The 17,081-nt window shown below is 44.0% G+C and overlaps 1 protein-coding gene across 9 annotated transcripts in view; it reads left to right on the top strand.

Moving 5' to 3' along the window:
• The window catches only part of LOC125760713 (neuronal acetylcholine receptor subunit alpha-7-like), an 81,015-nt gene that overhangs the window by 43,678 nt on the left and 20,256 nt on the right, over positions 1 to 17,081 (top strand). For all 9 annotated transcript variants that reach the window (XR_007418038.1, XM_049421168.1, XM_049421149.1 and 6 more), the window contains 2 exons: positions 13,080 to 13,189; positions 15,614 to 15,794. Coding sequence is in view for 8 of the 9 variants with exons in the window: in XM_049421168.1 (XP_049277125.1) it covers positions 13,080 to 13,189; positions 15,614 to 15,794 (291 nt within the window). In the remaining variant the exon portion in view is untranslated. The remainder of the gene's footprint in view (positions 1 to 13,079; positions 13,190 to 15,613; positions 15,795 to 17,081) is intronic.

Genomic DNA, 17,081 nt, shown 5'->3' with positions numbered 1-17,081 from the left:
TCCGGTACGGTTGAGACCGGCAAAGTTCGGCCGTCGTTGTGCGCGCGCTCCATGCTGTTCCTTTTTTTCCTCCCCCATCCGTTGTTGTTTGGTTTGCCAGGAGAATAAAATAGCCTGTGTGGTTCATTTGTCACCGAACGACAAAAATTTCCAAAACACCGCACCCAGAAAAGGGAACGAGGGCAAGAGAATGTCAATGTAGACTCAATCAAGTCGTCTATCATCAAGCCTTAAGCTTCCATTCGCAGCCGTGGATGGCAAAACCCACCACCATCAGGATACTGGGACGCGCAATTTTTATAGCACCAGTGATGTAATTTATTGTAGCGCACTGGAAGGAAAATCACGCTTCGGACGACGCCTGCCAGTGTACTCATTACGCCAAGCACAAAACGAGGTTCGATGACCCAGCGTCTAGTGACACTAATGAAGCGGTAGCATCCTCTTCGGTGTGAAATAAAACTTTTATGCAAATCCGTCACGCTGTGTTGATGAACTCAGAAAAACGGTGTACAGAAAGTAGTTTGGAAAATTTATCAAAGCACACTTTACTAAAATTCCAAACGTTTGTTTGTGTGGCCAAGTTTACTTTTGGGTGAATTTCGCTTTCCCACAAGAAGGGGTGAGAAACCGTTCTATGCAAATGAGATGCGAAATTGGTGATATCTTGGTGGAAAGATGTTAAGAGTATTGGTCTTTTTCATTAGTACGATATTTATCTTTATAGTATAGCACAGTGATTTTGACGTAAATTCTACTTTAAATCAAATTAAAGTCGCTGCTCATTTTCTTCAAACGCTTCATCCTCTTGGCGTAACGGCCTCCGAGGTCATGCTGGCCATTTCTGGCTTAGGAGACTTATTTTACCACGTAGCTGGATAGTCAGTGCTATCCGGAGGGACGGTCCGGATGGGATTTCTCACATATACCGTCGGGCCGCCCCTGAGCCCGCCGCTACATGAGCTCAATCATGCTAAAACAGGCAAAAGATTTCGACTTTGCGAACAATCGGGAAAAACTCTACAAACAGCTCCGTGTGCAAACGGTTTAAGTGTTTGCAACAGGAGAAAGAGCCACAAGAGGAGTACGCAGTGTACGCTTGCCGTGTAAATAAAAATGTAATAGAACCCAAGAAGCAACGCAACATTCGACGGTTTGCGACTTCAAAAACTCAAACCTTATTAAAAAATCATACAGTAGCTTCTCTCGACGAGCTGTTAAATTTTAAATTTTATTTATGGTTTTTTATCTTGACAGATTGATTGATCGAAGAAAAAACTCGATCAAGCTTTCGTCGACTCTAACCGGTTGTGCGGAATGCAAATATGCTTCCCTTGTTTGGTTAAAGTCTTTCCGGCGGAAAGTTTTCCATTTGTTACTTAGAATGAGTGCTATAATCTTGTAGATATGCAAATCACATAGTAAAACGCCTAAAATGCTGCAATTTTCAATACAGAACTATCTTTTCAAGCATACGTTCGCTGATTTCTTCAACTTGAAGTAAATTTTAGAAACTTAATACATGTAAAGCTCTAGTGCTACCAGCAAGCGATTAAATTATTTGAAAACACAAGTACCATTCCCATTTATCTTTCCCATGGGATAAAGGATGTTAGTCGTTTGTGGCTTTACGTGTCATTTATGTAAAACCACTAGCACCGCAAACAACGAACCCATTGTATCGTCTTACAACCACCAGAGTAAACCTCATACGAGGTGAGATACAAATGTGGGCATTTTAATTTGCACCAATCAATTTGGAAGTAATTTCTTGCTCATGATCAGACAACAACGCACACACTGCTCTGTGCATCTGTGCAGTGTTTTTGGCAGTTTTGTACATCGATCGACTTCACCGCATCATTACTTAATCAATCAGCGGTAATGTGATACTATCCCGTACGATGTGAAGGTATTCTGTTCTGTTCGCACAAATAAATCTATCCCAGAGCGCAGAATTAAGATGGCGGGAGGGTCGTTACGGGTTATGGCGTTGCTTTCTCGCTCCCCTTCCCTTCCTCGTCCTCCTCCTCCTCCATCGCTCATGGTGAAGCGGGAACGGGTGCTTTATTTTGTTGCTTTGATTTATCAAAGCCAGACACCGGGCCCAAGAAATCTGATCCAACCCATGTACGCCTGGGTACGATGTGTGTGTGTGTGGGTGGTTGAAGCGAAGCGCAATTATTATAGCGTACCGACATACGATGTATGGCTGCCTAGGGTGGGAAAGCCCGGACACAGTAAGCACGTGCACCGTACGTACACCATTGTACAGCCACGTCCCAGAAATTGAACCGTGTATCTTACGGACGCTCCGTTTGTGTCTTGAACCAACATGAGCATACTAGCGTACCGAACACCCGGCTAGATCAAGACAACGTGTGGCTTTCAGGTTCCTGGAGGCACCATCAACACGGACACCTTTCCGACACAGACGGGGGGCGAACCATCTTGCAGCAAAGCGTGCCCTGATCCGTATCGTTCCCGGGCCAATGGAGAAAAGTCCCAAAGTCATGGCCCATTAATAATTTGGCGGCAAGACAATGATGCGAACGGTGCGGAGCCTTTTGTCATAAAGCGAAAGTACCGCTCCAACCAGGCGAAAAGTTCGTCCGAAAATAAAACAAACCAAAAAAAACAGACTGAAGCCCCGATGGGTTTGGTTGGGAGCTTCCTATTTTATTGATATTGATTGTCCATAGCTGTTGATTTGGGGGGGGGGGGGGGGGGGGGGGGGAAGGGGGCTGTTTTGCCGTGCGATTCATCACATTCGGGGAAACTAATTTATCAAGCAAAAAACTGACGAAAGGATTACTTCATCCAACAGGATGTTTGGCGAGAGCATTTTTCACATCAGAGTAAAAGAGCTCGTACATGCTGGAGTCGAAAGGTTTTTTTTGGAGGCATCGTTTCCCATCAGCCACCAGAGTGTTGGTAATTACGCACAATAAATAACTGTCGGTTTTTTTGGGGTTGGTATTTACACGGAGGGAGTATCGTCTTCTTACAATTGATATATGTAAGCTATGTTCGACGCTTCCTGAAGACGTCCGTTAATGATGTACCGTGTTGTTTGCCGTCCTGCTTCTACATGCGCTTTACACAGCATCAACCATTAATGGCCCAACCGATAGCCAACAGCATCCCAAAAACAGCATCTGGTTTCGTGCTGCAGCAATAAAGCAGCTAGTAAGATTCTGGTCACCCAGGTCAAGCAAAAGGCACCAAATAGCGTGGCGCTTGATGGTTCATTCACGCGTAAACTTTTAACTGCTGCTCACCGCGCATCTACCGTAGAACAAAAAAGTAAAAGAAACGAAACACAATAAATTACAGCTTGGCAGCTTAGTTTGGTAGTAACACTGGTTCACTCCATCACGAAACACGCGTCCGCGAACTATCCGCCACGCGCCCAACACAATCACAGGCGCCCTTGGCCTAGGCGCAGCTGAGCAAACAGAAATCGGTCCGGGTCATAAATCATCATATCGTGCCCGCACTCGTTCGGCTGCTGCTGCTGCCGGAATGCGTAATTGCCAATCAAGGCGTGGAATGATTGCTTTCGGCAGGCAGGCGAATAAAAAAGTATCATTCATCTAAATTAGACTCAACCCCGCGAGTGCAAACCCCCCCCCCCCCCCCCCCCCCCCCCCCCCCAAAACCGGCCGGTACCCACAATAGCACTGCTACACAGCTGTGCCAATGAAAATGGTGGCCCCCCAAAAATATCTCACAATAACAACGAAAAAATAAACAAACCCTCGAGCTCTCGATTCCAGGGAATTGGACACGATAATCGTTATCCCAAAAAGATATCAAAAGTTGGGGTTTTTCTTTCAGTAAAAGTATTAAAAAACACACACACACACACACACGCACACGGTCCCTTCGTTAGTAATAATGTCCTTAGAGTGAGTTTGAGTGGAGTTTCTTGGAACTTTCTTGGAGCTTCCACACCCGACGTGCTGACGCACTCCGTATGGGGGTTGGGAGCATAAACAAAATAAAAGGAATCATGGCACAGTGCGGTAAAGCGCAGGGTAAAATAAATAATGCAATAAAACGATTAATTAATTTTGCACGACAACGAACATTCAGGCTGGATTGTTCCGGCTCTCTGAGCCACTTAGCCACTAAACGCGTAGCTCACCCAAAACAAAAAAAAAACAGAAGCTACTGTTGGGCTGGGTTGGCTGGCAACACTGCCTGCTGCCTATGCCTAGCGAGCACGTCCCGAGGTTGAAGGATGCCGCTACCTTCCCGGTATCACATCAATAGAAGTGTTAGCTACTTAGGAAGATAACACAGTGTCGGTGGATGGGTTAGAAGTCCCGCCAAGCAGCACAACGTACCGTAGGTTGCTCCTGACTTCAAGTTCCCTTGTACACAAAACTTGAAGCACTTACTCAAGTGGTGGAATAATTCATCAACCACTTTTCGCCGCCTGCCAGACATTATTGGGGAAGAAACTGAGCGCTATCCCCGATGCTGTCAGTGTAATAAATACCCAATTCTCGATAATATCGATGTTGTTTTTTTTTGCTCACATCCGGCCAATGGCCGATGGAAGATGGTCGGAACCTCGAACGAGTGTGGTAATTCGGGACCTTCATGATTAAATGAACCACTGCGTCAACGTATTCCATACTGTAACGCATTATCTAATTAGGCCTATGGGTATAGCTGGATGTTGAAGATACAGCCTTTTTTCCCCATGTGATCTTGGAAAACGGAACCCAGGAACTCTGGAAGTGGCAGAGTTATATCGAACAGAAGAACGGGAGCCCAAAAGCGCACAGACACGAAAGTCTTTTCGATTACCGGAAAAAGAATGCGCATGGCAAGCTTACCGTGTGTTGCACCGCACTTGGGCAATGTTTTGGACACGATGGCCCGATTGTGTACGCGTGTACTCGTCCAGAACCTCAAACCGTACCGGATAGTAATCCTTTAAGCTGTAGATATTTTTTTCTTTCTCCACCTCCCCCCTTACCCGGTACCAATTATTTGTTCGAAAAATCGTAAAGAATACCTTTTGTCCGATAATACCATACCCTGGGACGGTAGATGGTGACCAGTGTTCTCAATTTGCTGCCCAACAAAGACCAGGGCTTTCCGGCTAAAAAAGGGATCGCAATGGAACGGTTTTCGGTTTTCCGTTGATTTGTAAGATGCGAGCTTACAATGCTGATCAACCGGCTAGATTCCAGCGTTTCCGGTCTGCTTATCTCCACTCCCCCCCCCCCCCCCCCCCCCTTCTCCTCCTCTCTTTCTGCTTCCATCCACCCCTTTGCAACTTGAACAATTGTAGCCCAAAAACGTTGTGGAACTGAAAGCGTAACGCTTCACCAGGAAAGCGAAATAATTCCATGTTCCTGCGAACCTTTCGAACGGTTCCGATGGTTCGCAAACCGTTACTTCAAAAATTAAAATTGTACACTCCTCCATCTTTTCTCCCACACCACTCACCTCATCCCCTGCTAGGATCAAAACTCTAGGGCCTTTTAGTTTTGTTTTGTTGCTCCCGTTCAAACGGAGGGCGATTTTTTTTTGTCATGCCACGGAATGTCCTACAGCATTTGGCAGCCACCGGATACCCGGTAGATGCCGGAAAGTGTACGTATTAGTTCCGCTAGATTAACCAACCGGTGTACTGCACAACAAGCCGGCGGGTACAGGGGCTCCTGTACGACTTTACCGACCTATCGGTCCACCAGGTCACCGGGGGGGTTCGGTTCGCTTCCACTGTGTCCTCTCTAGCACCCAAGCGTTTGCGTGTCGTTGACAGTTTGGCTCAATTTTTCGGGCTCGACTATGTTAAGTGTCTGTGTCCATAAAAGCGCAAAAAGCTGTATCTTTTTTTTCTTTCGCACCACGCTGAGATCTTACCTGCAGTTAAATTCTCAAGGTTTACACACTTTTTGTGCGGTTGTGTCAGGCGGAACGACGGTACGGTTCTAAGTTTTAAACTTAATAAACAAGTTTTAAAGTGAGATAGAAACCATCGTCAGCTATCCGGTGACATTTTACGTTGGCCAACGCCATTGTAATCCGAACAGTATGATAAAACAACGGATCGGGAATGGTAAAAAGGAGAAAGATACGCTAATGCTTACCCAACTAGTTGCTACTTTACAGGTACCATTAATGATTAAATTTTTCGTTCCGGGTGAGCTTGTTTTTTTCTTCTTCATTTCGCTCGCAGCACTCCCGTGCTGTTGGGTACAATTTATTTTTCTGCTTTTGCAGCGTACCATAAACTTTTGATCGGTACCGGTACGTTCGCTATCGACCCGTTGCTATCTGCCTTACCTGTTCCAGGGTTCGATTTGTTATTTATTTTTAACTCGAATGAATTAGTAAAACCTTTTACGTACAATCGCATCGGGTGACAGGCACGGGGACAACATTGCCCAGACGACAAAATATCGCGCAAAGAGTTCAGCTGTGTATTGCGGGTTGCATACTTTGTGGGGGAAATTATTTCAAAAATGCTGTAACGTTAGGTAAAAGAGTAGACACTTTGGATATTTGATAATTAACGAATACGTTTGATATTTGAACGAATGGTTGTGCGAGATAAATAGCAAAGTGATTTATTAAATGAAATTTAAAATTACGTATTAAAACAGGAGCATTTAATACTTTACCACACGACCTCTTGAGTTAAATAGATATCAAATCTATCTTATTAGAACATTTCTAACAGCTTTTTAGCAGCTGGTTCGTTTTATTATTTTTATATAAAAACACACTATGGTAGTTGGGTTGTACTATGGTGGTAGGATATTTCCAGCAAAAGTCTACCCGTCTTGTTAGTGCAACAATAGCAAGTGGCACTTTCCTTACCCATGAACACACCTAGCGTACCGGGGGGGTATATAAAAGAACCTAAAGAGACGGACAGCAAAACGACAAAAGACAAATACTACAACCGACACGTACCGGATCGCGTTATCTTTACACCGTAAGCGAGTGACGCATTTGCTTGCTGTCTTGCTTGAGGTTGAAAGAAAACGCTACAGAAAGCAGGAAAGTGTATTCTCGGGTGATTCATAATTCAATTTTTACATTATTTCCCTCCGTTTGCTTGCACCAAACAAAAAAAAAGTACCGCTCGGAGCGCACGAGGTTAGAAAGTCGTAGTACACCGTTGACAAAACATTTTCTATCGCAGTGGAGTTAATATTTTGGGTGTACGTTTTGTTTGGGTTTTGTGTATTTACCTTTTTTTTGGTTTTTGCCTTTTCCAACTTTGAACACTTTAGATTTATTTTCATCCCTTTGTGGGTGTGGGGAAGTGCTCGGTAGGGGTTCGGTGAATACAAAAGGACCTTGTTTCACACTAGGCCTTGGTGACAATTTCCCGGTTTTGGGTGGATAGGCGGGTAACATGGTGAAGGGGGGGTCGAAACAATACGAAATTTGTCAAAGATGACAGTTTACGCACCGTGTTGTTTGTTTCGAAAATCCAATCAAAATCGTTTTTTTTGTTCTAGACTACAATCGAGTCACTATTGCTGGCTCCACTACCCAAGACAACCAAAGGATATAAAATAAAAGCCCTCCCCTCCGGGCTTGTAGTCTGCTTAAACCAATTTCCACTAGATCGCTAGTAATTAGCGTTTGTAAATGAATCGTTCGAGCATGGCTAACGGCGTTAGATGCTTGCCGTACCTAATCCTCCAGGATTAAGAATTAAAACCCCCAAAAATCCATCCTCGAAGCGTTGCAGGGTGGTGGTGGTGGTTTGTAGCTAGACACATTTCCACAGTAGCAGTCGTTTCATTTTTTTATGTTTTTGCTCCCCTCCCCATGCGCTTTTGCTGCTGCCTGCTATCCATCTCTTCCCCTATACCGAACAAGGAAGCTGATGTTGTGGATGATGGTGATGAAGATATACGACCAGCTCGCTCGCTAATGGTGTAACATTCCATTCTCAACTTGGGTGAAATATTTATTCTTTTGCGCGCACACACACACTCACACAAAAAAGTGTAATTAACTCTCCTAAGTTTAGCAGCCAGCGTACAAAACTGACCTCCTATTTCTTTGTGCTTCTGGGAAACGAAGCAGAAGTTTTTTAGTGAATGTAGATTTATTAAATCACCAAGATGCTCTAATGTTTGTGCCGCTTTTTTGAGAATCGGCTTTGTTAAAATATTCTAGCAGCTAGTTAACCTTCGGTTGACATTAATATTAGCACGCGAAACTAGTAAAAAGATGCCGGTTGCTATAGGGACGTATCGGGTCTCTTGATTGATGTTACCGAATGTAAGGTTTTGCACGGAAACCATTCAAATTCTTGCTACTGAAACAACTGTTAAGCCTCTCGGTAAGCATCTTACCGCGTAACCGAGGGCTACCGATGGGTAGTTAGGCAGTAAGAACTCATACTTATTCCTATATTGAATTTTCTTTATCGAGCTCTTGTTAAGAAATTCTAACAAACTCTCCGTTTTGCCAACCAAATGTACGGACAATACAAAACAGTCCAATACTCTCATGAACATGATTATGTTAGGAAGAAGAAAACAAAAAACAAAACCCATGCCCCAGTACTTCAATCTTTAAAGTGGCCCCCTACACTGGATGCGTTACTAGATCTGGTAACTTGTCGTCGGTTACCGCAGTACCATGTTTTCATTGTGACCTCCGGTTGCAAGGATAGCAAAAAAGGGGTTTGACCTGTTTTTCCACCCGGACCAAGGACCCGGAACGCGCGCTGCCCAGCAAACCTGACTGGGGTGTACTTGAATTTCCCACGGTATCCTCACCTCAGCTATTACTTGCATCCGGGCTGAGGAATGGGAGGTAGGTGCGAGGTTTATATGTGTGGCTTCCCAAAAACTTGTACACCGGTACGTGGCTTTTCGCACAGCAGTTCACGCTTGTGGGAAAACGAAAATTATCCCCCTCCTCCCTCGTCCCCCTTCCCCTCCCCTTCTTTGGAAAAATGGGTGAAATGTGAGGAACAGTGTGAACCGTTCGTGTCTAGAACCGTCGTTTATTGTTCATTTAATTTATTGAGTTACAAGTACGGTTGGAAAACGCAAGCATCCACTAACCACGTTTTCCTTACTATGCCTCTGCCCTGATAAAAGGCATACACACACACACATACACATAGACAAACAGAGACACGGAATGGGCCACAGTGTGGAGCTGAAAAGGCAGACGAGTACGGACAAGTGCCGTGGAACCGGTCTGTGTGAGGCTGACGTGACTTTTCGGTACACGGAACAAAAGATTCGACCGCCAGCTCGTGGCAGCAACGTGGAGCAGTGTGCGCTCTTCTCGCAAAACTGTGTGTTCGTTGTGTGGCGCAATGGACACTCGAGCGCGGCAATGGCGACCGTGCGAGCGAGAGATGCGACACCAAGGCAGCAACGCAAACCCAACACACAATGGTGCGCTTCTGCGTGGAAAGTGAGGGGAAAAATTTTATGCCAAAATATGCATAAATCATACCGTCATATTTTCCTCCCACCTCATCCACCAACGTTCGTCGTGGCCCTCTTCTTTCACCCGTGTTTGCTATCAATGATTCGGGTACGATACGTTCTCTCATGCGTTTTTATCATGCTGATCTACTCGCGCTTATCCAGCGTGTGGAGGAATGGTTTCGGCACGAACGCAGGAGCAGACGATGGCGAAATGGGGAAATCGGCTTGGATTTAGCATGACACTTTATACGGTACCGCTATCGGTGCGGCTATCAGACATCCCAGTGTCGTCTCTTTACACAATCCGGTTTACATATTATGCTTGCCCCCCCCCCCCCGCCCCTCCCCTCCCCGTACACAAGCAGATTCAATCTTCAATATTTACACGCACAATGGTACGCACAAAACTCACTCACACCGTATGAACGAGTATTCCTCACCACAAGCATAATGCCACTAAAAAAAAGCGACAGAAGAACACAAAAAAACAAGTTTTGACATTCAATCCTGGTTGCTTGGTAGCAACGGCACGGGAATTTATCTCGTACCATAAATTAGACCAAATTAGTCCAATAAGTGGACATTCCTTGCCTTATCGCATCAATACACCACGCGTGTGACAGCTACTGAAGCGGGATTTTCGCTAGGTTCATCTCTTTCTACTATCTCTTTACACTTACTACTACCAGCAACTGAAACGTCATTCAAAGGCTGTTTTTCTTGACAACTTCCAGCTGTCAGTTACATGTCAAATTTCATTTCTCCGATTTCATACCTTTCAAACCAGAGTTTCAGTTACGCGTGCACTCAATTACGTAACCGGAACTCTGGTTGCACGGATATTGTAACCAAAAAAAAATCGAAAAGAAAAAAAAAGAAACAAAATGCCGAAAAAGATGAAATATACTATTCGTTATTCATTTCGACAAGCGATTTCTTTTTCTGCTTGTGTCTTTCGTGCAACGTTACCATACGAACGCGGTACGGTTTAAAGTTAATCAAATCATTTCAATTATACGTACGTACCAGAGTTTGATGGTTTTATCCGGTTAAAATCAATGCTCTGTGCGATGTTCACGTTCGCAATGGATGAGCAAACGAAAAAAACGACTCTCCACGCTTATCGTTGACACTGAGGCTTGGTTTGTTTAATACGTTTATAACCGAATTTTATTAGATCATGTTTATTTCCTTCCTCTCAACAACAACGGTAAGGATCAAGAAGGAAAAAAAACATGGCGCCTCGTCAGAATAAGCCTAAAGAGTGAAGACACTAGAGACATTCGGCAATAGCAATCCTTACTTGGGGGTTTTTGTTTGTTGTTGTTTTCTTTTTCATTTACAACTCAACCATCCGATTCCTTTTTTTTGAGTTGTGTTTTTTTATATCCACCTTTTAGTCTGTGTTTGGGTATCTCATTTCTGCTATCATCTTTAACCGCAACAGCAACGACCTAGAAAAAAAAGCAAGAAAACTCCCAAAAAACCTCCGTAATCTTCATTCCGGGGCTAGCCACGAAACCATTGACCCGGTCAATTTTATTGTAGAGGTTTTTGGTGAACCCCGACCCACTACTAATGCCATCTCGTTACCGACCAAAGAAAAAAAAACAAAAACCCTCCGCTACCCGGACCTGTCAGCACGCGGTCCGCTAGACACTGTCCCACAATCCCCAACGCCCCTTATACACCGGGGCTAATTTTATCCTTTGTTCTAGTGTAATAAGAATACATTTCATTTCCAATCCCTTTTCGATAATCGAAAGCAATGGGAACGTTCGCTTAAGGTAAGAGCAACGACAAAAAAAATAGCTACCCAGTTTAGGTGGAAATAAAAAGCTTGAAATAAAAGCTTTCGGAAAATACGTCAACCAGTGGTCGGCAAACAACAAATGGCAAAGAGGGTAAAAGGGGGGAACTGTATTCCGGGTCGGTTCGGCAGCAAAACCCAAAAGGGTTAAAGTGAATACAATTTCATTCATTCGATCCCTCGCTGGCAGTGGTAAGCGAGCGAAGAAGAACAAAAAAACAAGTGAAATGATTTCGGTAGTGAAAGTGAAAAATAATACCAAATCCCATTCCCCGTTCATGGGGTATTTCGGGCGTAAAATGGAGGGCTTTAGCTTTTGGCTCACCACCACCAGCTGACAAATTGGTAGGCGTATTGGAAGCAAGAAAGTAACGCCAAACAAAAAAAAAACTTTCCAAAATACACTCCCCTTTACTAAGCTGCTACTCCCTTAGTAAACTTCATATGTAACGTTTCCACGGGTCCACTTTCAATCGTTTGTCCCTTTCCCGGGCGGGGGGGGTCAGCCAGTCCCGATCTTGCGAAACCTAGTACGAACATGTTCAATTGTTCCACCAACCCAAAAAAGGTCTCTATTGCTCCCGCTGATGTGTTCTCTCTTTCTCTCTTTCTCTCGCTTCTGGTATCGCTTGCTATCTAATTCATGTTTATTGTTGCGGGTTCGGGTGAGCTCACAGCTTGCAAAAGTGAACCAAAAAAGGGGAGGGAAATATCATGCACAATTCATCCCCATCGCAAACCCTCATCCCCCCTCGAGGGGGCAGGCATAAACCAGGATGTAACGATACAAGAAGGCACACGCGGCTAGTAGCGTCTTGTTCGCATGCCTTCTAATTCGGGTATCAAATTTTATTGTGAATGGTATGACAGTAAAAGAAAACCAAAACCACCATTTCGACCGAAATGGTACCGTAGGGTGTATGATTCTGGGGTCCTTTTTTTACTCTTCTTTCGTTTTGTAGCACAAAAAATATGAAACTCAAAAAAAAACCAAAAGGCCCAGATGCTGCAAAATCCAAGGAACGAAGAAAATGATCCGCTTAAAGCTAGCTTCCAGCAAAAGTGAAGTGAATTTTCTTTTAATTGTGAATGGTTTGAGTGGTTCGCTCGAAGATGTCCCGGAGGAGATTTGTGTTTAAAACATTTAATTAACCTTGCATAACGATGTCTAACGTCTAAAACCATAATAATTGCCAATTGTTGAGTGAAAATAATAGATGTTATCTATTTTTGTTCAAAACGTAGTCACTCCTACGTACGGGTGTTTCGGTCCGAATGGGATTGGAACTCCGGTCTTGTCGTGTAGAGACCGCCATCACTGCCATCTTTACCACCGGGTCGCCCTTACGGAAAATTTTAACACATTAAACTACATTTCTTATACATTACAATACTACATTAATACTACATTAATTTAAAAAAAACACGATGAACGTGTAAATGTATGCAACACGCATAACAAAGCGGTTTAATAGGGTAATATTTGTTTTCTTCGAAACATTCTCAAAACTTTAACGACTTCTAAGTGCATTTATTATTGTTATTTTTATTTATTTATTTTTTTTTTGTTAAACTTTTTACCTTTAATTCTTGCTTTTCCGTTAAAATATTTGTATTGCAACCGCTTAGATATACTTTTTTTTTAAGAGTTGGTGGATCAAAACTTCACCACGATTTCTTCATTTAACCGAAAGCAATATCCTCAGCAAAAAAGGGGTTGATTTTCTTCGCAAAAACCCTTCATCAACCGGAAAGCCAACTGCTAACACACACTGTTTTTTTTTGTTCTTCTGTTTCTTCTCACTTTTAATTGCATTTGCCAGGAGTGGAACGATATGAACGTCAGATGGAACTCGTCCGAGTATGGTGGGGTGCGCGATTTACGGATACCACCACATCGCCTCTGGAAGCCGGACGTCCTGATGTACAACAGGTAGGCGAACGATAGCCGTCATTTCAATTTAGCTAATCACCCACCCATCACAAAACAACCACACTGTACACCTACCCCCCCTTTCGTGGTGGTCCGATTAAAGAAAGCAAAACAAAACAAAAAACCGATTAAAACTGAACTGAGCAAACGGAATGGAAGAATTACAGTGCGAAGACAAAAAAAACCGACACACGGCACAAGCAGGGTAAGCTGCATAAAGGTGAAAGCAAACCGTCGATGAGTGCGTCGCTTCCGGTGTTTAATTTCTGCCCTGAGTTCAAACATTGCTGGGGTGCCCTGCAATCACCGTCCCCGGGTGTCGGAACCCGGCGATGGTTCTGATTGGATTTGCTGATTATAGCACCTTGTGTGCCATTTTCTTTCCCATCATTAAACACCGAGAAGAACTCCCCCCCTCCCCTCAAACCCCCAACCCCCAGCCGGAGGAAGGATGGGGTAAACAAATAAGGGAATCGTACCCATGAGAAGGTTTACCAGGCGCCCAGAAGCGCAAAGTTGTACAAAAGTCATCACCTGGTGGCGCTGTCTCTCTCTCTCTCACTCTCCCTTTAAGTCTGCTTGATGTTCAACATGGAACGATACACGAGAAACCAACAACAACAAAAAGGCAAAAAACAAACAAAAAGCGATAGAACGGCAAAAGACTGTCAGCGATAGGAGGGAACAGTTCATCTTGTGTTTTGTAATTAAATTTCCTGTCTTTGCACCATAAGCGGGGACGCGCGCGCGCGCGCAAGCTATCTTCTACCGGCACACGTTCCAATGTTGGACGGTAAGCCCAAGGAAGTGGAGATTGTTTTTTTTTTTTGTGCAACCTGGTGGTGAAACATCAAACCCAGGAAATTGCCGATTTCCGAGTCAACTATCCAATGTCCTATTGGATCTCTTTTGCCCGGTGGGCGATGTGTAACTGTACTTTATTTCTATTTTTTTTTTGTAATTTTCCAACATAGTATGAGAAATAAATTTACAAAACTACCATTTAATAATATGCCACCGGGATGCGCTGTCGCTAAAGGTAATTGCTCACGATGTGCAGCTTCCTACCACGGCAGCACACACAGTTCTGTTTCACCCGAAGAAAATTTAATTCAGAACATTCAAGCTCATTTCCATAATCTCCTTCAGGACACCGGAACGGGCGGGACGAGATCTCTCGAGTAAATTGTCCTGAGTGTGTCTCCGCCCGGTATAAAGGTATATATTGCTTTTCCGCACTACACTAATCTTTCACTCAAGCTTCCCCCACCTTTATCCCTTGCTTGCTAACTCCCCGTCAGAAATACCCGATGCAAGCTGGCTTGCTATATTCTAAGCTACATTTTAGCTAACTCACTCCGTATGTTACGGGAAAATGCTTTCGACGTTTCGACCCATGGAAAAGGAGGAGAGGGGGGGGGGGGGGGGTGGTGAGTTTTTCTCGTGCGCTTTCGCTGTATTGGGGTCGTAACCATTACAACTGGTCACAGTGTTTCGTTTCTTTTTGTACTTTTGTTTTGCCGTGAAAGAATTTCATTACCAGTTCGCGTCTGCAAATACGAGAAAACTGCCAGCCATATCGACAACAAAATTTCGCTCCGTAGCAATAAAATTCCATTGAGTGGAGGATATTTCCCCCTACCTTCCTTTTTGCTGCTGGAATAAGATGGGGAGAAGGGGAGGAAGGGAGGCGAGGGGAGAAGTGTTGGTCTGTTCCTGTTGTTTTTATTTTGCTTTTTTTTTGTTTCCTTTTGCCAAACGTTAGCTGGCCAGGAAGTATACCATTGGTGTGAAACTGTACCACCACCCGCGGCACACTCCGGTTGGTAATGGTAATTACGTCTTAAGTGAAGCGTAAGTGAGTTTCATTTACATTTCGGCAAAAGCGGCGTAAAGAAACCACACACACACCAACACACGCAGACACATTTTTATGGTTTTCCCGGGGGTGGAGGGAGGGCGGTGGACAGAGTGTGCAAAGCAAATGGAAAGGGCAAGAAGGCTGGAACATCTTAGCCCTGTAGCATGAAATTGCTCGTAATTCGACCGACTGGATGTGACTGGCGTAAAGATTTGTGAAGCGTATGATTGCCACCAGTCGCTAGTAGCTTTTGGGGTTCATGCTGTTGATGTTGTTGATATTATGTTGGGAAAATCGCTTCTTCTTTTTTGTGTGTCTCTCTCTCTCTCCGCTGTTCTAAACCGAAAGACAATGACGGTACAGCGCAGCAAGCAATGTGTGGTCCGTTTGCCAAAATGCAAGATGTAATAGACGTAGGCACAGTGCTGCAGACGTTGCAGAATAGCACACTGTTGATGGAAACATTCCAGCAGTAGAACCCCTTTTTTCGTACCAATTGTACCCACCACTAAATCATCCCTTTGTTCATCCCTCTCTCTCTCGTGCTCTCTTCTTTTCCTCAGTGCGGACGAAGGTTTCGATGGGACGTACCCGACGAACGTGGTCGTACGGAACAACGGTTCCTGTCTGTATGTACCGCCGGGAATTTTCAAATCTACCTGCAAAATCGACATCACCTGGTTCCCGTTCGATGATCAGCGGTGCGAAATGAAATTCGGCTCGTGGACGTACGATGGATTTCAGGTAAGTACGGACGGCTAACGGACTGTCAAACGCCACGAAACAAAAGGTTGATAATATTCCGTTCGCTGCGTGCTGTCAGTGTGTCACGGGTTAGTAAGGCTAGTACCGTAAGGCACGATCGTACAGCACGCCGCAGTTGGAGCGATAGAGTGGTTGGATTGTATTGTATTTGCAATTATCGCACCATGTCCATGATCGTACCGAGGGTTTGGAAATAATGCTTGGCTGTTATGCCACGCTATCGCACATTCGCCTTTACGTTCCCGAGTGATATACGCCTGCCGGGGGTGAACGTTGCCGTACTGTGTTTTAACTTTAGTACAAGCGAAACAGATGGGACCGCTACTACTAGTACTGATGCTCTCCGGTCGCACATGGGCATCCAATTTCGGTACACTCACGTACGGAAGCGGAGATCCTCGATTGCACAGTGGGCTTAATCCATATCGATGTCTGGCTAAAACTACGATGTCATGAAATATTTATATATAAAAAAAATAAATTAAATTAATCTATTGCATTAAAAAAATGAGAAAAAAAATCGTTTTTTTATAAAAACAATATCAAGAAGTGCAGTATACGATAAAATTTAAATAACTTTCATGTTTTAGTTAAGTATTTTTTTGAAGATAAATAATTATTATTTATTTAGTTAATTCACGTATGTCTTCTTTAATGCAAAAAAAACAAGTAAAAATATAAGAAAATTAAAAAAATAGTTTTGTCCCTGTATGCGTCCACTGTTCATTGGTGTTAGTAGTTGCCCTTAAGATTACTAGTACTCTCAATTTACCTAGGAGCGTATGTGTTTCTATGAACGATACCGGAAGAACGGTGTCATTCCAGGGCAAGATTATAATGTTGTTATTCAATTTAAAGTTCTAATTGATTATTTTTCCAACAAAAGCCTCGTACGCTACTACTGGCAGGCTGGTTTTTCCGACACTCGTCGCGCACTGTCACATCCCATGTCATCATGGATGGCAGACAAACTGGGGATTTTGCTTTTCCGGTGCTGATGCACATTTCTGGGCGTTGATTTTGGCGTGTTTAATCTGGCCACACACAAGCCACATACACAAGCAGACAGACATAGCGGAAAATAGTTTCAAGCGCACGCTTAGGATAGAAGCATACTCTATGTGGTTGTGTTTGTAACGCGGTGTGCAAATGCAAATGGTGCCGATTCGAAATCAGCCACCATGAATGACCTCTCCGGGCGTTGCAGTTTTGACCTCCCATGGGAAATGCAGAACGCATTTGGATACTATTGATATTTCCGCCTTC

This window comes from Anopheles funestus, chromosome X (assembly GCF_943734845.2).
Source record: "Anopheles funestus chromosome X, idAnoFuneDA-416_04, whole genome shotgun sequence".
NCBI lineage: Eukaryota > Metazoa > Arthropoda > Insecta > Diptera > Culicidae > Anopheles > Anopheles funestus.
Note: the sequence above shows the minus strand (reverse complement) of the source record. Positions and strands in the feature narration are given on the sequence as shown.